Raw genomic sequence first — 20,556 nt, 5'->3', positions numbered from 1 at the left:
GTGTAACATAACTCCAAACTCGTGGGACAAGAAGGGTGAGGATCACTAGCAGTATGCTACGTAGATGGTCAAGCTCCGTTTCCCAAACTGTGCATCTTTCTCCGGTTCACCATTGCGCAAGGAGCCAAAGGCTGCCTGGCAGGATGCACCGGTCCAGCCCAGGGTTCCCGCCCTAGCTCCAGTTTAGAGCATCAGGTGGGACCTATAGCACAGGCAGAAGAAGCTGAGGGGTCTCTCTTGGATCTGCAGCTCAGGAACCCTTGGATCGATGATCCCAGTGCGGTTTGCAGGTTCTAGTAGGGACAGTCAGCTTGGAGACAGAACTCTCAGGGCACACGTAGCACCCCTCTGTGCTGTGCACTAATCCAGCTTTCCAGGGACACGCAGCAGGCCTCGGAGAGCGGCCCGGGTCCCCAAGACGTGGCAGTTCGCCCCCCCCCCCACCTCTCAGACTACAAGTCCCAGCAGCACCCGCAGCTAGTACCTCCCGCCGAGCCGCGGAGACCCCCGGTCGGTCCCAGCCGCGGGGAGCGCGCTGCGCTGGGGCCGAGCCGGGTAGGGAGGCCGGTCCCGCGGGCGGGGGCGGGGCCGGCTCCGCGGCTTCTCCCGCCGCCGCCGCCAAGGGGAGTTTCCAGGAAGTGGCCATATTGGATCCATTCAGCCGCAGCCGCCCGGGCGGAGCGCGTCCCGCAGCCGGCTTGTCCCTGCCGCGGCCCCGGCGCTCTCCGCAACCCGCCCGCCCGGTGCGCAGCTCGCCATGGCGGCCACCGACTTGGAACACGTCTCGGTGAGGCCTGCGGCGCACAGGGACACGGGAGGGGGCGCGAGGCGGGCTGTCAGCACTGCGCGGCGGGGCCTCGAACCCCGGGACCTAGGTGCCAACCCCGGGAGGGTGTCTCAGAGTATTGGTCTTCGCGCAGTTTTGAGCTTCTTTCATAGGAAGAAGCCAAGATCTGGGCTGATCAGGGCAGGTGTGAAGACAGACTCGTGTCCAGAGGGGAGGATCCCGGACGCCCCCGACTCTTGTCTCCCAGGGTGTCCCTGCACCTCTGGGAACTTGCCTTTGCTGCGCAGGTGCTGTTATCTGGATGCAAAGAGTGTGGATGGAGCCCCAGGGATCCAGAGATTTTTCTTTCCCCAGCACACACGCGCACACATTCCCGAAAGAGCTCAAGGGAGTTGTAGACTTTGGGTCAGAAGAACCCAGGCCCGCTGCTCATCTCCTCCACTGCCTTCCCAGGAACCTGGATCCTGGGTGAGACTCCAGACAGGTCCAGGGCCTCAGTGGTAGGCTCTGGCTCTGCGGCAGCCATTCCCAGGAGCTAAAGTGATTCCAGATCCAAACCATTGAGTGTTTGTTTGGGCCCCAGTCTGGGTCTGCCTCTCTGGGCTGACGTCCCTTGGTGGTCCTAAGAGAGGTGTCTGTGGACTTGAGCCAGGCCATAGCATGCGGAGGGAGGCCTTTTGGGGGTTGTCTGTACTCTCGGTGTCTAAGGCTGGATTTGGGTGTGTCTGGGAGGCTAGGCTGTGACGGTGAAGGAAGCTGTGTCCTCTTGCCAGCATGTGAGGCCCTGGTCGACTGGAAGGGGAGGAGGGTAAGGGAGGGAGGAGGTGGAGGAGGGCTTAGGGCTGTTGGAGGGAGGGAGAATTCTGAATGTGTGACCGATAACGAATTGGTTCTGGGGCTAAATAAGGGAGCCAGGACTTATGTAATTTTGCTATAAATACTGTCATCTGAATTTATATATGCAAATTTCTTCCTTAATCTGAAAATACATTTGTTGGTCTTTGCGAATATGCATAACAAAGCAGGAGCTCTCAGTTTCATAATGTGTAGACTAATGTGTTCTATGCCCCTTTGGGGGGGGGGGCTGTGTGTCTTGTTAAATAAGTTTGACTACATGGAGAACAGATGCAGAGCCTGGGCCAAACCAAGGTCTGTTTCACTCCCGTGGCTGTAAAATGGAATTTAATGTACTGCAGGAAAACAGTCCTTATAAAACCTGCCTAGTGGGTGGAGACCAAAGGTGTGTGTATGTACATGTGTGTGCGTGTGTGTGTGTGTGTGTGTGTCTGTCTGTCTGAGCGCTGTGTTTTCTGTGCTTAGCTGACCAGAAGGTTAAGTCAGTTTTGTACTGAGGTCAGAGGTTTGTCTAACAGTTGATCTTGCCCAGATGAGAGTATGTGTAAAGCAGCCAGCGTCAGTGGCCTGAGAGGATTCCTAGAGATACCACTTGTTGGTCATGGGACCTCTGGCAAGCTGTTTAACCCTCCGTGTTCTCATCTACACAGGAAGAGAAAAGCGTATCTCCTTCATAGAGTTGTGTGGATAGTGTCAGGACATGATAAGGACTCAGTAAATACCCAGCTGCGTATGAGATGGCTGCAGAAAATACGTTTGCCTTGGCCGCACGGTGGCCAGAGGTATCCTCAGAGGGCCAGCTGAGCGTCTACATTGTATAGCTGGGGCTTGGGAAGGCCTTGCCTCTGTTTGCTTTTGGATCATTTCTGTGGGAAGTCTTCTTATCCCCATAGTGAGCCAAAGCCAGAGTGGGGACTCAAAGTTCAGCTAATGCTGGAATCATGGGGCCTTGCTTAATATGATGGCTATGCAGAGGGATGGACGCCTTCCCCACCCACTGCGCCCAGGGCCACCAGCCTCCTGGGAGGACTCTGATGGAATTGAATTTGGGTGGAGATGTTGGGTGGAGTTTGGCTTGAATTTAGAAGTCTGGTCTCTATCTTCCTTTCCTTATCATCCAGGGAAGGTAATTTCCTCCCTTATCTTGCCATACTGATTCCTTAAAGAGTTTTTTGAAGGTTAACTATAGTTTTGGGCTTATTGGAGACACCCCGGATATTTCGCCAGCTGCAGGGTTTGGTGGCACGTTGGGCAGGTATCCTCTGCCCCTCTGGCTTGTGTAAAGGTGGTTAGACAGGCCTCAGATAGCCTGCAAACTGTCTTAGTCTGGAGTCTGCAAGAGCACACAGAAGGGCTTGGGCTGGCGCTTGGGGTGGAGAGCTCACTTGTGTAGGAAGCCCTGGGTTCAACCACTAGAGCTGCTTAGAATTTAAAATGAACTCGCACTGCCGGGCGGCGGTGGCGCACGCCTATAATCCCAGCACTCTGGGAGGCAGAGGCAGGCGGATTTCTGAGTTCAAGACCAGCCTGGTCTGCAGAGTGTGTTCCAGGACATCCAGGGCTACACACAGAAACCCTGTCTTGAAAAAAAAAAAAAAACCAAATCCAAAAAAAAACCCAAAAAACCCCCCCAAAAACAAAAATTAACTCGCACAGCAATGTACTTTGAGATGGAGGTGTGTTCATATTTTTTGTTTTCGTTGTTTCTGAGTTGGGGTCTCTCTACAGAGTCTTGGCTGTCCTGGAACCCACCATGTAGACAAGGCTAGCCTTGAACTCACAGAGATCCACCTACTTCTATCTTCCAAGTGCTGGGACTAAAGGCATGCATAACCATGCCTGACAGTGTGTTGGTGTTTTGAATTACCCTTACCAGCATGGTGTATATACCATAGGCCTGGATTATATTTTATTTATTTGTTCTGTGTATCTGAGTATGTGTTTATGTGGGTGTGCTTGTGTGATGGTGTGCATGTGGAGGTCGGAAGTCATCTTTCAAGTCTTCCATCATATGGGTTCTGGAAATTGAGTTTTGGCTGTCACGTTTGACAGCAGGTGCCATCTTGCTGGCCCACATCTCTGACTTCTAACTGGGTCCTGCTCAGCCTTCGGTTAGCTCAGAGGCTTAGGTTGATGGCTGTTGTATATGTATGTGGGGGTCAGCTCTCAGTAGGTTCTGTCATCTCCTGGCACACTTTTGGGGTCCCTCTCTTCTTAGACTCTGACTCTGAGGCTCACTCTCCTCCAACCCTGACCTGTCTGCATCTAATGGAACAAGGTTCAGACTCCTAGGTGAGGGACCCTGTAGGTCCCGGGCAAAGTGAGGATGTTCGGGGGAGAGGGAAGAAACGTGCAACAGCCTCATACTTGGCATTCTTCCCAGCCAGTCGCTGCCTCGCCCCCCATCTCCACTTTATCCTCAGCACCATCTGTTACATCCGTTGTCACCCTGTAATCTTGACACTTCCCCAAAAAGCATGCTATCCAGGGAGTGCCTATTTTGTCCTGAAGCTAGATGCAGGAAACGGACTTCTCACCCCTGTGTGGCACAAGGGCCCAGTCCCCTGGGATCTCCCTATCCTGTGAAAATGACCTTGCGAGCCATTCTGGGCAGAAATGATAACTGAGAAAAAGCTGTCTGTGTAGCTCCCAGTGCCTAGCATTGAGGGGTCACATGTGAATGCCACAGGTAAAGCCTCAGCTCCATACCTTTCTCCAGGAGGTAGGGTTGCTTCTTCCTCCCTTCCCTACCTAACAAACTAAGGAACAACCCTGTTGGGACCTTCTGGAATGGCTCAGAGCTATGAGTCTGGCGAGGGATTAATAACCCAAGGCAGCATCCAACTGTGGACTGTTTGGGAAAGGCAGAAAGGCCATGGCAAGAGACTGACCACAGAGCCAGGGAGGCTAAGCAAAGGAGGAGAACTCAGGGCTTGGCCAAAAGCTTTGGATGGGCGATGGAAGTTTTGTGCTCATTGTCTTTCTGATGTCAGCAGGCTAAGATTGGGTGAAGAAGCAGATTGTGGTTGCTGGTTCTTCAACGAGGGGCCCAATACCCAAATACTAGCGCCCACCTGAGGGTTCCTTGAAGTGACTGACTTTCCAGCTCTAGGATGAACTAGGGAGTGGTCTGTGTTTGGGACAGTAACTCCCGGATGTCTTTATGACTGAAGCCCAGATCCCTTGGGGCCATGCCCCGGAGCAAAGAAGCAAGGACCAGCTGGTCTCCAGGTGTCTCAGGGCCTCTCCAGCTTCCTGCTTCCTGCTGCCTTTAGGGTTTCTGGACCCCCCTACCCCCAAGCCACATCTTACAATGCACTAGCTTTGTGGATAACCAGATGTGGAGCTGGCTGGTGGGGGGGGGGGATACATATCTGCTTGAAGAGTGGGATGTCTACGACAGTCAGAATGCTCTACTGGGAGCTGGGATACTCTGTTGACTTCTGTAGGGGTTGTGTGCATCCTCACAGGGCTTGTGAGGAAGTCTGGTTGGGAGGAGGCAGCAGAGGACAGGGTCGGGAGATTCTTGGCAATAACTACAGTCGCCTAGTTTGCTTGCCTTGAATTGGGTAGTCTTAGGATGAGAAGTTTCCAGGTACATCATAGGCTTTATGAGCCAAGTTAGAGGGACAGAATCAGAGGGAGTGTCCATCTCTGGTCATGTTCTCCAGCTGTTCTCAGAGGAACCTTCTGGCTGTGGGCCACTGGGAACCTGGGCTTTAGGGGAACTGTGGAACGGACCCAGAATTCCCCTCAGGGACAAAGACGACCCCTTGTCTGCTGTTGGGGTGAATGAATAGCAGAGATGCATAACTGTGTCTCCATAGCTGCCTCTGGCCATGTTGGTGCAAGGCCACCCCTCTGGAACCCACCAGCACCATCATTCATTCTGTGGTGGTAAACAAGGCAGGGAGATTTTGGAACCCACATTCCTCCTTCTAAGGCTGGTGTTTCATTCACAAGGAAACGCTGCCTCCTTCTTTGAATGGTTGGACCACTTGTGGCTGAGCTCACTGGCAAACAGCGGTAGCTGCCCCTAGAGTCAGGCCCTAGTCAAGTGGAAAACTGGAGGTGCTGTGCCTTCTGCAGCACAGAGCCCCATATGTGCAGTCGGACATTTTCTTCTCCTCCAGCAACACATCAAAGCCTAAGAATGTGTCTGTGTCCCAGGCCTCGGTGGTGGGCACAGGCATGGGCTCAGGAACTCCACTCTTGTTTCTGGGAAACCTGATTTTGGAAGATGTGTCAATCAAACCATCTCTAGTTGATGGGCTACAGCCTGGCTGTAGGAAGACGAGAAAGTGTCCTGAACAGAGCAGCACAGGGCCAAGTATTGGGCCAGGGAGAGCCTGGTCTTTCTACAGGAGAATGGGGAATGATCAGCCCAGGGAATGTGACTGCCAGTCCAGCAGCCCTGCCCACTGTTAGCCATGTGGGCACCATGGTGGCACTGTGAAGGTTGGTCTGGGTTTGAGTCTTCCTCCCAGGCCTTCTGTTCAGTAGAGAAGAGCCGCTGCCGCCCAGGTGTCCTCTGGATTGAGGAGGACAAGTGTCCCTGCTTCTGTTCTCCTCAGGCCCAGAATGACAGCTTCTTTGGCTTTGCTCTCTCCCATACAACCTTTTAGTTATTTCCCGTGACCTCTGACCTGGGTTTAGAGGCCTGCTTGGAATCCTGGGAGCAGAGCCTAAGCCTTTCCTGGGAACATTCCTAGGATTCCTCTAGGACTCAAGGACAGTTGTGCTTAACACCACAGTTCTGGCCTGAGGCCTCTGCTCTGGCTATTTTTAAGGCTTAGACTGCTTGGGAGTAGCTGAAGCCACTTGGTGCCAGGAACATGGGTGGAGAAGGCTCCCAGTGGTACAGCGATTCCTGAGGAGTGGGCTTCCTGTCTAACTGGCAGGGTGTGCCCGAGGATGCCTTGAGACGAACAAGAGGGTAGACCGTTCTGAATTTTAAACCGTAAGATGGTGGAGGGAGCCAGGGAACAGATGTGTTCAGAGACCACAGCACTCGAGAGGCGTGTGGAAGACCTGGCGTGAGGGAGTCGCTCGGCATCCAGGACGCAGGAACTGCATTTCTTAGATTGGGTGTCTGCTTTGATTCCCTCCCCATCACCAGCGTTTGTCTGGGCTTCTTTATTCCTCTGCAGCTTCGCCAGTCTTATTGGTGTGGGTACTTCAGCAGATTCCCAGTCTCTGAACGTAGTCTGTTGGTATGTGGGGGCAAGCTGTGGGACCCGGTTTCTCCTTAAGTGCCACCTTGATTCTTAGTAAAAACAGGCAGTTCCTCATGTCTGTCAGTTAGGGCTGATCCCCAGGGTTCAGAAAGAGCAGTTCCGGACCAGGATAAAGATGTCCCAGTTACCCACTGGGCTGTGTAATAAACAAGGCCCTCTGCTTTGTTCTAGATGGCCAGGCATGAAAGATTGCACTTTCTTCGTTTGGTTGCCTTCTCTGATGTGCCAAAGAAAGGATGATGTAGAAACCCTGGGCTTTGCTCAGGATCCAAGAGCTCGTTAGTGATTATTAGTGATTAAAGAGGCGATCTCGGCCATGTGCAGATCCTATTGTGTGCAGGTCTCCAGGATGCCAACTCTCTCTGTCCAGGGGGCTCTTTGAAAACATTTGGAGCCCCTAGTGGCCACCCTAGGCTGCTAGATATGAAAGGGGTCAGAGTCAGCAAGATCCGACACTGTCTAGGGCCTGCCAACCTGAAGGCTTGTCCTCATGGAAGAGTCACGCATGCCTCCGTGGCCCCAGAACAGAGTGGACACATCATTTCCCCAGATCTCTCTGCCAGACGGTAATGTCTTTGGTCCAGATACGTTCTCCAAAATGCCAAACCCTCTGTCGGCCCCCGTATTCTCTTTTTCTCTTTTGGCTTTATTTCCTTTTTCCTTTTCACACCTTCCTTTTTGAGACAGGATCTCGCATAATCCATGCTCCCTCAAGCTTGCTGAGTACCTAAGGATAGCCTTGAATTTCCGATTCTCCTGCGCATCTCAGTGCTGAGATCATAGGTGTGTAGCACGTCCCTAGTTTATACTTAAAGTTCACATCTTTCTTCTTGTTTCACTTGGCTTGGTCTGAGCGAGGCACTAAGGATAGAAACTGGGACCTTACCGTTGTTAGGAAAGTGCTCTACCACTGAGCTCCGTCCATAGTCCTTGGTAATCCAGGCTAGCCTTGAAACTGGGATCCTTCTGCCATAGCCTCTTCAGCATTTGCCACTAGCGTGTGACACCAAAGCTGACTTGTTTGTAGATTTTGTTGTTGTTGTTTTCAGACAGGGTTTCTCTGTATAGCCCTGGCTGTCCTGGAACTCACTTTGTAGACCAGGCTGTTCTCAATTTACAGAGCTCCAATTTACTGACTCTGCCTTCTGAATGCTGGGATTAAAGGCATGAGCCACCAGCACCTGGCTTGTTTGTGTTTTGAGACAGGCTCTCTCTATGCGGCTCAGGCAAACTTTGAACTCCTGATCCTTCTGCCTTAGCCTCCCTGACACTGGGGTTGCATGTGTGTGTTGCCATGGCCTTCCCACTGCTGTATTCTCACAGCTGACCGCAATCCCAGGTCTGTGGCACCTCTGGGCGACATTTGAACATGGGCTCTGCCATTTCCATCTCTTTCTGGAATTTGCCATCTTTCAACCAGAGTAATGCAGCCAGAAGTGTGAGTTTCCCGATCATGTTACCTCCTGTATGTGGCTGTCTCATAGACAGGGCCCCAGTGGTCTGTCTCCTCTGTACAGTGGAGCCCACCCTGCAGCCAGCCTCATTGAGCTGCTGTGTGGAGAACGGTGGAAGCTGTATATTTCCGAACTTGCATTAGCCGTAACTGTGGCTATCATCAGCATTGATCCTCTCTCTTTGGCATTGATGGTGCTTCTCTGGCCTCTGTGGCACTTGAGTTTAGAACAAGTCCGGGATCAAGGATGTCGTGCCTCACCTTGTCACTGTCCCAGTGCCTGCCATACAGCAGATGCGTCCACTGGTGACGGACTGGGATGGATTAGGAGCCTTCCATGTGCAGCAGAAGCAGAGTGCATTGGCTGAGGGCTGGTTAGTGCCGCCCAGGGTGGGAACTAGTAAGTGAGAGACCGTAGCACTTTTGGTTTAGTTCATGCACAGAGGTTCTGAATGGTGGCTGGTGACCGCCATTCTTCGCTGAGCCTGTAAACTCAATGGCCTTCTTCCCCCTTCTTGACGTTTCCGGAGTCTCCCCACCCTCTCCTGTCCCTGTGCGTGCTTTGCTCTTTGCTCGTGGAGACTAACAGCTAGCTCCCCAGATGTTCGCAAAGGCCTCCCGGAGCCTTTGCTGCATCATGCTGATTGGCTGCCACCAAATGGCAGGGCTGTCCTCACCCAGCAGGAGATCTGATATTCTATCTGAGTCCTGGTCACCACATCATGTAGGGGACACCTTGGCTGTTACTAGTTTTTGCTGTGCTATGACTGCTCAGGCTAGCGAACATCTGAGGGGAGGGTGACACTTTGCAGTAAGTAGGACATTTTGGGTCATGAGTCATTATTGATGCCAAATGTGTGATCAGGAAAGCCAGCATTAGTGAGAGTCGTCCCTCAGTAAAGCCAGAAGGTCACATCAGTTTCCTAAGAACAGAGAGGGACACCGTCCCTGTCAGAGCAGTGGCCATTGTCTCTCTCTACATAGGTGCACCAGAGGTGACACCCACTCTGGTCCTTAATGGTCCCCGGGAGGACACGGTGTAGCTTTGGCAATAACTTGGGGGTGAGCTTCTCCTCGTCCTCTACACCTTCCACAGAGAGCCTTGTTGTCTGAGGGAAGGTCAGGCAAAGCTGCTGAAGCCTCAGCGGGTGGGCTTCTGTGGTCCTCCTGCTGCTTTAGCCCCTGGAGCCCAGACTTGTAAGAAAGCTGGGGGAGTGACGCATAGGCTGGCTGATGCTCTCTCTCTCCTCTCTTTCTCCCTCTCTCCCTCTCCCCCTCTCCCTCTCTCCTCCTCTCTCCTTCCTTCTCTCTCTTCCCCTCCTTCTCTTCCTCTCCCTCTCTCTCCTCTCTCTCCACTTCCTCTCTCTTTCTCTCTCTTTCAAGTCTTCTGCTGAGGAGTGTGTGTGTGTGTGTGTGTGTGTGTGTTCCAGACACAGCTGACTTGGTCAGTTTGGCTGCAGATTACAGGATGTTGGATTGCATCCTGATTGTGTCACTCTTGGAACGAGAGCATGAATAAATACGCAGCCTTCTCGGTGAGCACAGCACGCCTTCAATGTTAGAGATTTTTATTCTCACCTAAAAATAAGCTTCAGACTGTTCTGTCCTGCCTTGGATCCGCAGGCTGCCACAAGCAGGAAGGCAGACTGAATGACGAAGTCCTATGTGTGGCGGACAGGCGGCACCTTTGCGAGAGAGGCAGGAGTTGAACATGGTGTCCATGAACTTAAAAATGAGCGGTGACGCCATGGCCAGCAAGTGGGGGAAGTGGGGGGAATATGGCTTCCCCAGAAAAGGGGGCCAACCAGGATGCATGAAGTGTTAAGGACTGGTGCCAGGAAACAGGACCACTGTCTGGGATGGGCTGCTGTGCTCTGTGGGGCCAGCAGGGAGACAGAGGTGGAGCCGGGCGTGGTGGCGCACACCTGTGATCCCAGCACTTGGGAGGCAGAGGCAGGAGGATTTCTGAGTTCCGAGGCCAGCCTGGTCTACAGAGTGATTTACACAGAGAAACCGAAAAACAAAAAACAAAACAAAACAAAACAAAAAAGACAGAGAAAGAGACCCTATCTCCACCCCCAAAGCCCAGGAGTTCAGGGAAGCCAATGGGTAACTGGTGCTTGCCTTGCGTCAAGGCTGCTGACCTAACTTTAGTCCCTGGAATCCAAAAGGTGGAAGGAGAAAGTGACAAGCTGCCTTGTTCACCTAGAGGGGCTTTGTAGCATGTTCGAGACCCACACCCAATAAATGGATCCGTAAATAAGAAAGTGTGTAGAGAAATGAATGGATGAAATGAACGCAAAGAAGGGGGAGCCTAGGCACGGCTTGGCCGGCAGTGTGCTCACCTAGCATGCACGAAGCCCCAGGATTGATCTCCAGCACCGTATAAAACTAGGCACGGCAGCAAGTGCCTGTGATCTCAGTCTTGGGAGATGGACGCAAGAGAATTAGAAGTTCAGAGTCATTCTTGGCACAGCAAGTTCAAAACCAGCCTGAGCCTGTCTCAGAACAAAACCGAACACCCTCCTCACCCTCACCCCTCCCTCACACACACAAATGAAGGGATTTAGTAACCAGTGGGGGCTGGAGAGATGGCTCAGCAGTTAAGAGCATTGACTGCTCTTCCTGAGGTCCTGATTTCAAATCCCAGCAACCACATGGTGGCTCATGACCATCTGTAATGGGACCTGATGCCCTCTTCTGGTGTCTGAAGACAGCTACAGTGTTCATATACATAAAATAAATAAATTAGAAGCCGGGCCGTGGTGGCGCACACCTGTAATCCCAGCACTTGGGAGGCAGAGGCAGGTGGATTTCTAAGTTCGAGGCCAGCCTAGTCTACAGAGTGAATTCCAGGACAGCCAGGGCTACACAGAGAAACCCTGACCCCCAAAAAACAAATCCAAAAAAAAAAAAAGAAAAAAAAGAAAAAAAGAAAAAGAAAGTAACCAGTGGGCTGGAGTTGAGCCTGGTGGGAAGATCTTAATGCCAGGCAAAAGGGTCGGTGGAAGGGTCCAATGTATCCATGTTGTTTCTGATGTGGGCACCAAGGACAGAAAGCTGCCTCGTGGCCCTTTATCAGGTTCCATATGCAGCCCCAAGGGAACTGTGGGTAGATGGAGGCTGTGGCTGCAGAGGATGGGTGTCCAGATGCTGAGGAGGCTCTTGGGTAGCAGGAGCCACAGGCCCTCCTGTCTGCCTGCCCCTCACTCCTTTGCCAACTGTGCTGTGCCCACATTTACACAAGGGTTGCTCTGACAGTGTTTGAGAGCTCCACTCTGGGGCTGTGGACATGGGAGACTGAATCCCTGTGGCCTGTCCCCGGTGGTGGTTAGGGCATAGGCCCTGAGAAAGAAAGAGGCATGGTTCTCCCCAACATGGAGCTATGTGGGCTGGGAACCTGTTCTCAGGGTGACATTGACTACCGCTCCCGGGGAGCCAGAGGAAGTGTCCACATAGGTGAGTCTAGCCATGACTCTGTCTTCGGGGCTCATCATTTCTCTTAGTAGTGGTTCAGACCAAATCCTGTGCTCCTAGGGCGTACTGCCCACATCTCTGCTGAGATCAGGCCTCCACGTTCTCTCCCAGAATCTTCTTTTTAAACAGTCCAGCTTTGGTAACGTTGGAGACCCCGGAGCCTGATGTCTCCAGAGTCCACCACTGAAGCAGAAGACTGCTTGAGCCCCAGTTCTGGCTCCGTCCTTAGGAGTCCTGGTTCTGCTAGCCAGGTCCCTGCAGGAACTCTGTTGGATACCTGGGCGGTGGAAAGCAGCTGCAGGGATCACCAGCTCAGCCTGACAGGAGAGCCCTCTGATGTGATCAATTAGGAGGGGCTGGGAAAGCAGGGCCTGTGAGGGAGTGGCAACATTCCCACCTTCCTCAGGCCCACCTGCTGGAATATACTTTCCAACCTGGGCCTCTGGGCTTTTTAAGATCCAGAGGATGGCTGGGATCTAGCTCAACAGGCAGAGTGCTTACCTAACATGCACAAAGCCTTGGGACCCCATCAAGCAGACATGAGGTGCATGCCTGTAACATCAGCAGCAGGTGGCAAAAGCAGAAATTGAAAGCTGAAGGCCATTCTTGGCTATGTGGCGAATTCAAGGCTATCTTGGGCTACATGAGTTCCTTTTTAATGAAAAAGACCAGGGAGCTGGGTGTGGTGGTACATGCTTATCTTCTGGACCCTTTGGAGACCAGACAATGGGACAGCAAGTTCAAGGCCACCCTGTCTCCAAAGTGTGTGTGTGTGTGTGTGTGTGTGTGTGTCTAGTGGGGGATCTCAGGGGTCCCTCTGTGGGAATGTGGCATGGAATTGGAGTCCTGGTGCCTTCAAGATGTGTCCTGGGCTGTACCAGGAGCACAGGTACGGGGTCAGGGCTAGCCTCACACAGGCACATCTTTTCCCGGGGGCTCACTGTCTTGCTGTGCTTTTCTTGGCAGAACGCAGAGCCTGAGCCCCGGAGCCTGTCCCTGGGCGGCCATGTTGGGTTCGACAGCCTCCCCGACCAGCTGGTCAGCAAGTCAGTCACTCAGGGGTTCAGCTTCAACATTCTCTGTGTGGGTAAGTGGCCTGGCCAGGCAGGAGGTGGGTGAGACTTCTTGGAGCCTGTGGTGCTCTGCTGTGCTGGCCACCTATCAGGCTGGGGCTGGGACTGGAGCCGGGGCCAGGGCAGGGGCCGGGGCCCCGGGATTCCCAAGCAGGAGGGTTCTTGGGTCCAGGCTTTAGTTTTGCCTCTTCCAGGGTCAAGAATGGGATTAGATCCAAGATCTGACTCAGAGTTGCCTCAAAGAGGAAACAGAAGTGAGCCCATGAAAGTGCTGTCTAAACACTAAAAATGGGAGTTTACCATTAGAGAGTCACAGTCACTAGTTAATTCATTTCTTTAAAAAAACAAAAAAACCAATCAGCTGGAGAGACGGCTCAGTGGTTAAGAGCACTAGCTGCTCCTCTAGAGAACCCAGGTTCAATCCCCAGTACCTATATGGCACCTCACACCTGTCTTTAACTCCAGTTCCAGGGGATCCACCGTAGCAGGCATGCATGTGGTGCACATATCTGTGCATGCACATAAAGTAAATATTAATAAAAAGTAAACAAATTTTAAAAAAAATCACAAGGCTGCAGAGATGAGCCAGTGGTTAAGAGCCCTTGCTGCTTTCTGAGGACTGGACATCTGTTCCTAGCCCCGACGTCAGGTGGCTCACGACTGCTTATAGCTCAAGGTCCAAGAAACCTGACAGCTCTTTCTCGCTTCCATAGGTAATGACACATGCACACATAAATAAAAATAAATCTTTAAAGAATGTCTCCTTCTTACCATGCAGCAAGGATACAGCAGTGCGCCAGACAGACCCTGCTCTGACACCAGGTCACAGAGTACATCTCTAATACACTCTAACACAACCAGATGGGGTGGGAGCGGGGCTCTGCGTGTCCATGGCACAAGGGCCCTGCAAGGTATCCTTCAGGAGGGAGACCATTTGGGCCTGAGGCTGCCCAGGCTACAGGCACCAGCAACTGATGGTTTCCGGTCCTGTTCCTGTGGACTGCCTTGGCCTAAGAAGGATGATGGTTCAGGCTGTATGTTTTGTGACTAGGTCCCTTTGAAGCCAGCATATAGTGGAATCTCCCTGGGGAAATGTCACATGCCCTGCACAGCTATGTCTTACACCAAAGGCTTCCTTTGTGACTTTTCTTCTGAATATTGTTTTTGTCTCTCCTTTCCTTCCTTCTCCCCCTTCTATTTTTTTTAAACACATTTTATTTGAGGAGCCCATGACAGGGGAGGTTGAGCAGTCGCTTCTCTCTTCCTGTCATGTGGGTTCCTGGATCAAACTTGAGTTATCAGGCCTGGCAGCAAAGGTCTTTACCCTCTGAGCCATCTTACAGACCTGGTATTTTTGGGGGGAGATGGGGGACGTGCTGGGATGGAACCCCAGGGCCTTATACATGTCAGGCAAGTACTCTACAACTGAATACCTACCAGAGACCACCGAGGATGGGCGCTGAGGAGTGGGAAGGCTTTCCCTTCTCATCCAGGAGCTAAGGGTCTTAGAGTCCGCCTCACCTAGTTGCCAGCTGGAGATAGCCCTGTTCTAGCCTGAGTATTCACCTCTCTTCCTGCTGTTCCCCCGCACCAGGGGAAACCGGGATCGGCAAGTCCACGCTAATGAATACACTCTTCAACACGACCTTTGAGACAGAAGAAGCTAGCCACCATGAAGAGTGTGTGCGCCTGCGGCCTCAGACCTATGACCTCCAAGAGAGTAACGTTCATCTCAAACTGACCATCGTGGATGCCGTGGGCTTTGGGGATCAGATCAACAAGGATGACAGGCAAGAGGCGGGAAGGGCGGGAAGGGCGGGAAGGGCGGGCCCCACCCAGCCTCCTCAGTGCTGGCTGACCCCTGACCTAACACTTCTCAAGTACCTCACGCTTCAAGCTGCTCCATATAGCCCTAAGCTTACCTAGAAAGGCTGCTGGGGAAGGGCTGAGGCCTTGGGCCGTTAGCAGACATGTTCTTCCTCTGGGAGGCTGTAGGAGACGGGGTCCTCCAGCCTTCTGTACCTCACAGGGCAAAGCTGTTCCCGGGGAAGAGAGCGGGAACAGCCTGGCGTGGGCTCTGGGCTGCTCTCGCTGTAGCCAGTGTCTGCCTCCCAGGTGATGAAGCTGTCTGTAGTTACAGGCCCATAGTTGACTACATCGACGCGCAGTTTGAAAGCTATCTACAGGAGGAGTTGAAGATCCGCCGTTCCCTCTTTGACTACCACGACACGAGGATCCACGTCTGCCTCTACTTTATCACACCCACCGGGCACTCCCTGAAGTCCCTGGATCTGGTGACCATGAAGAAACTAGATAGCAAGGTACGTAGCGCTCCTTGTCACCTGACCTCCACCATCGTCCTCTGGAAGATGGTGGCTGCACTTGGCTCTGCTGTGGTCGGCTTGGTCCTCTCCGGAGGCTTGGCTTTCTGTGGCTGTCATTGAACTTTTCAGAGTCCTGCTCCGGGCTGGCCCTAAGTAAGCTCTCTCCTTCTCCTTTGGAGCCTTGTTCCTTGTGAAACGACTGTCTCCGCTGCTGACCTCTGCTCAGTGTCCCGTTCCATCTCAGCCTCTTTGCTTTCTGACATGGCTTCTCCTTGGCTCTCTTCTGAGCTCACCAGGAGAGGAGAATGATGACTCAGAATCAGATTGTGAATGAGGGCAGAGTGCAATTTCAGGGGAGGTCAAGGAAAGTTGGGGTCCTGGAGGACAAGTGCCCCTCTTGGTGATCTCTCAGCCCTGTGACTGCCTTTCCATCCTAGGGGTTAATTATCACCATGAAAAATGGGGTAACCTTGGCCTGGGAGAGTTTAAGCCCTTTCCACAGCTGCTGCTCCTGCGTCACCGTACCTGCTCAGCCGGTAGCTTGGTCACCACTACTGTTTCTGTCAGGGCCCAGGCCACTGACAACCTCCAGAGCATCCTGGGTCTGAGTCAAGTATGCCCAGGTTGACCTTTAGAAACATCACAGTTGTCACAGTTCCGGCCATCACAGTGGCCACAGGTGGCTGCGGCTCATTGGGGGCAGCTGTCTTCCTGGTTTGCTGCTCCTATTGCTTGTGGACAGCGGGTGACCATGACTTAAAAAAACCAACCAGCCTGCCGCCCCGTCCCCCGGCCTTCACAGGTGAACATAATCCCCATCATTGCCAAGGCTGACACCATCTCCAAGAGCGAGCTCCACAAGTTCAAGATCAAGATCATGGGTGAGCTGGTCAGCAATGGCGTCCAGATCTACCAGTTTCCCACCGACGACGAGGCTGTTGCCGAGATCAATGCGGTCATGAACGTGAGTGGGGGGCGGGGCCTCTGGGCTCGGGAGCCAATCTAATCATCTCCAGCACATCCTTCCCAGGGAGCCTGTGGGCACGGCATTAGAGGACTTGTTTACTGGGTCTGCACTAAGGGTCCCCTAGATCTGAGTGTCTCGAGTCCGACTCTGGACTCTGCGTGGGACTGTGTTTCATGAAGGGGCGAGGAGATGCATGGCCGGGGGTTGGGAATCTGGAAGGAACCAGGCTTATGGTCTTTGTCAGAGAGTTCTCTTGTCCCTGAGGAGAGCACCCCCCCCACACGGGCATACCCAGTTCTCTGTTCTCTGAAAGATGCGGGAAGTCAGCCTCTGAGCCCAGAGCCTTGTAAAAGGCCGCTAGGCCCTCCCTAGAGCGCAGGTGGGGGTCGGGGGGGGGTGCTAAGGGAGTCTGTCCCTGGCTCCAGCGCGGTGCTCACACATACATAACTGGGCCCTTTTCAGGCACACCTGCCCTTTGCCGTGGTGGGCAGCACAGAGGAGGTGAAGGTGGGGAACAAGCTGGTTCGGGCTCGACAGTACCCCTGGGGTGTGGTGCAGGGTGAGTGTCGGGCAAGTGCAGCCTCCCGGGCCTTGGCTCAGTGTCCTGTCCTGCAAGCTGAAGTCGCTAACCACTGCCCTGCCATCCCTCTGCCCACCTGCATGGCCACCTCGCTCTGCGAGCTCCCTGAGGCACCCGGCCACTCATGTGCTGTTCCTCTGTCCATCTCCATGCCTGCCTTGTGCCGCGGAGCCATTGTCTGTTCTTCCCACAGCCATCTTTATGTTTGCTCTGCTCTGTGGAACCACCAAGGCCCCCCTGTCTTACCATCCCACGTCTTACCATCTGCACGCCTGCCTCCTAATCTCCTGATGCTTTGGAGCCACCAGGGCACCGGTACCCCTGCCCTGCTGCCCCCCACCCCTGCTCGCTCGCATGCACTCCCATCTCACGCGTCCCGCCCCTGCTTCTAGTGGAGAATGAGAATCACTGTGACTTCGTGAAGTTGCGGGAGATGCTGATCCGGGTGAACATGGAGGACCTGCGCGAGCAGACGCACAGTCGGCACTACGAGCTCTACCGGCGCTGCAAGTTGGAGGAGATGGGCTTCCAGGACAGCGACGGTGACAGCCAGCCCTTCAGGTGACAGCCCGCGCTGCCTCAGTCCACTCTTGTCACACTAACACTTGCTGTCCCAGGCCTGTGAGCCTGCAGGCGGAGGCTGGTGGGAGCCCTGAGTCCTCTTGCCCCTGCATCTCCCTGACTGCTCCAACTGCCTCAGTTCTACCTCTGGTCTCTCCTTTGGGTCTCTGCAGCCTCCAAGAGACGTATGAGGCAAAGAGGAAGGAGTTCCTGAGCGAGCTGCAGAGGAAGGAGGAAGAGATGAGACAGATGTTTGTCAACAAAGTGAAGGAGACAGAGCTTGAGTTGAAGGAGAAGGAACGGGAGGTGTGTGTCAGCCTGGGGCAGGGCTGAGGGGAGGGGATGTGGGGGGCAGGCTGGCTGGGGTGGGGGTGGACCCTGCCTTACCCACACCCAGGTGCCTCCCTTTCCCCCCAGCTCCATGAGAAGTTTGAGCACCTGAAGCGAATCCACCAGGAGGAGAAGCGCAAGGTAGAGGAGAAGCGCAGGGAGCTAGAAGAGGAGACGAATGCCTTCAACTGCCGGAAGGCGGCCATGGAGGCCCTACAGTCACAGGCCTTACATGCCACTTCACAGCAGCCTCTGAGGAAGGACAAGGACAAGAAGAAGTAAGTGCTATCTCCTCCCTGGGCTGGCGCCCTACCCCTGGGCTTAGTCACACTTCTCTCCACTCCTCTGTCCCTCTCGCTCACTGTCACCGTCAGCCTCACACTCACTGTCACCGTCAGCCTCACACTCACTGTCACCCTCAGCCTCACACTCACTGTCACCCTCAGCCTCACACTCACTGTCACCCCCAGCCTCACACTCACTGTCACCCCCAGCCTCACGCTCACTGCTCACCCCCAGCCTCACACTGTCACCCCCAGCCTCACACTCACTGTCACCCCCAGCCTCACACTCACTGCTCACCCCAGCCTCACACTCACTGCTCACCCCCAGCCTCACACTCACCGTCACCCCCAGCCTCACACTCACTGCTCCCCCTCCATCTTGCTCTTGCACTAGTGTCTTGCTGTCTCTCCCTGGATCTCTGTCTCACAGCTGCCCATTTTCCATCCAACCCCATGCTTACCCTGTCTTTGCGCTCTCTCCTCCCCGTTCTTCCACAGCATCCTCAGCATCTGGGGCCTCTTCACTGCTGCAGTTAGTAGTGAAGGAGGCTGGGCCACGTGGGCAGTGACTGGCAGGGAAGTCAAGTGGGTGTAGCTATGGGAGGCTGGGCGAGACTGTCAGGCCTGGAGAGGGACGCGTGTGGGACTGTCCTCATTTCTTGCCAAATTCCAACAGACCCCGTGCTTCTGCTTGAGTGGCCATGGCACGTGCCCCTTGGCCTCTGAGGCTGGTGGGTGGTGACCCATGACAACAGGGACTCATGTCGACATGGTCCCACCACTGTCCTCTCTACACAGCTCCTTTGGAAGGGCTGCAGGGCTCAGAACATGGCGCTTCCTGGCAGAGCTCCAGGGCTGTCCAGGGAGCAGGGCTGCCCTCTTGTAGGGAATGGAACAATTCTTATAGAGTGGCAGGTGGCAAGGGAGGAGGCTTTTCCCCGGGATGGCAGCTTACCAGACAGACAGGACTCAGCTTACCAGACAGACAGAAGGACTCCTAGTCACTCTCCCTTAGTGCCTTCTTTGCTTGCCCTGACTAGCCTCTGCTGCCTTCTTTTCTTTGCCTTTTTTTTAAAGCTATTGTTTGTTTGTTTTTGTGGTTCTGCTGATTGAACCCAGGGCCTCACACATGCCAGTCAAGTTCTCTACCGCTCACCTACATCCGTAGCCGTGTTGGCGTTCTGCACAGCACTTTCCCGGGTCCTTATCTGGAGTCTGCTGTCTGTCTCCAGTGGCTCTCAGTCTCCCAGTCTCCTTTATTCAGAGACTCAGGCCACATCATAACCATGGTGTCCCCATCTGCCTCAGTTTCCCTGGACCTCGGCCTGTTTTGGTCTCATTGTTTTCTTGCCAGTCTGTAAAATAAGCAGGCAGGCCCATCCGTGCGCACCCTCATTCCTGGGCTCCCGTCTCCCCTGTATTGTTTAAGGATGCGCGCACCCTGGCCTTCCATTCTTGGGTCAGAGGACTCTAGTAGTCAGGGCCACACAGTGGCTTGTTAGCTGTGGCCCTGGGATATCTTCGTGCATGGACTCTCTCAGGTCCTGCCTCACTCCGGGGTGGAATTCCCTGATGCACAAGCATCTTCTCTCCTCTCCTCTCCTCCTCCTCTCCTCTCCTCTCCTCTCCTCTCCTCTCCTCTCCTCTCCCCTCCCCTCCCCTCCCCTCCCCTCCCCTCCCCTCCCCTCCCCTCCCCTCCCCTCCCCTCCCCTCCCCTCCCCTCCTCCCCTCCCCTCCCCTCCCCTCCTCTTCCCTCCCCTCCCCTCCCCTCCTCTTCTCTTCCCTCCTCTCCCCTTTCTTCCTTCTCTTCCCTCCTTCCTCCTTCTCCCCTCCCCCCGCCACTTTCACTTCTCCCAGAGCAGACAAAGCACTCAGGACTAGATGTACATGGGGTTCCCAAGGTTTGCTACCCACTTTGGGACAAGCATTCCCCCTTTTTGTAGTCTTGCCCATCCGGATGCCTGGCGGCTCCCCTGTCCCCAGAAAGGACCCCAGGCCCGGCTCTCCTCAGGAGAATTTTACAGTTGCTCCCAGCCCTGGTCCCATGAGTGTGGAAGTTGAGGTGCAACCATTGGGCGTCAATCTGGCAGCTCAGAGATGCACCTCTTTCTTGAGGGAACAGAGGACAGAGTCTGTACACGCGGATGACTTTGCCCTGCTCCCCGCCTGCTTGATTCAGGCTACCTTGTGAAAGCAGAGGTGGGCAGCCAGCATCCCCAAATAAGAACTGAGAGAAGCCCAAGGTCAGGTGGGTGTGGTAGCCCAGGCCTCTTCGCAGGCACCTGTACCTGTGGAGCTAGAGTTGGGGTTCGGGGTTTAGGGCTCCCTGGGATAGGGAGGGCCAGGCATTCGGGGCGTGGATGCTTTTCATGGCCATTTAGTTAACTGGCTTTGGTTGGTTTGTACTCATTCTTTAAATTTTAATCAATTTTTGCGAAATTACTTCCCAATCAGATTTTGACCCTCAGCCCGGGACGCCACACACTGAAGCGAGTTCCCTTGCTCATCACAGATGCCACACTGACTGCTCTTTCCCAGTGCCCAGTGCTGTCTTTTGCTTCTGTTTGATTTGGTCTGCGTATCTTTTAATGTGTCTGTTTTGTTTTGTTTTGTTTTGTTTTTATTTTT

General features: G+C 53.9%; 1 protein-coding gene across 4 annotated transcripts in view; it reads left to right on the top strand.

Annotated features, from left to right (window-relative positions):
• The first annotated feature begins 501 nt into the window (after positions 1 to 501).
• Positions 502 to 20,556, top strand: part of Septin8 (septin 8) — a 28,768-nt gene continuing 8,713 nt past the window's right edge. Inside the window, exons 1-10 of one of the 4 annotated variants that reach the window (XM_052197302.1) lie at positions 505 to 787; positions 12,776 to 12,896; positions 14,477 to 14,672; positions 15,017 to 15,203; positions 16,009 to 16,170; positions 16,636 to 16,732; positions 17,146 to 17,314; positions 17,488 to 17,620; positions 17,732 to 17,922; positions 20,383 to 20,547. In XM_052197302.1, coding sequence (XP_052053262.1) covers positions 758 to 787; positions 12,776 to 12,896; positions 14,477 to 14,672; positions 15,017 to 15,203; positions 16,009 to 16,170; positions 16,636 to 16,732; positions 17,146 to 17,314; positions 17,488 to 17,620; positions 17,732 to 17,922; positions 20,383 to 20,389 — 1,293 coding nt within the window. In that variant the 5' untranslated portion in view covers positions 505 to 757 and the 3' untranslated portion in view covers positions 20,390 to 20,547. Of the gene's footprint in view, positions 788 to 12,775; positions 12,897 to 14,476; positions 14,673 to 15,016; positions 15,204 to 16,008; positions 16,171 to 16,635; positions 16,733 to 17,145; positions 17,315 to 17,487; positions 17,621 to 17,731; positions 17,923 to 20,382; positions 20,548 to 20,556 lie in introns of those variants that run through there. The other 3 variants (XM_052197301.1, XM_052197300.1, XM_052197303.1) reach the window with 3 other exon arrangements.

Source organism: Apodemus sylvaticus, chromosome 10, assembly GCF_947179515.1.
Source record: "Apodemus sylvaticus chromosome 10, mApoSyl1.1, whole genome shotgun sequence".
Taxonomy (NCBI): domain Eukaryota; kingdom Metazoa; phylum Chordata; class Mammalia; order Rodentia; family Muridae; genus Apodemus; species Apodemus sylvaticus.
The sequence above is the reverse complement of the archived record's forward strand: the minus strand, read 5'-3'. Positions and strand labels throughout refer to the sequence as shown.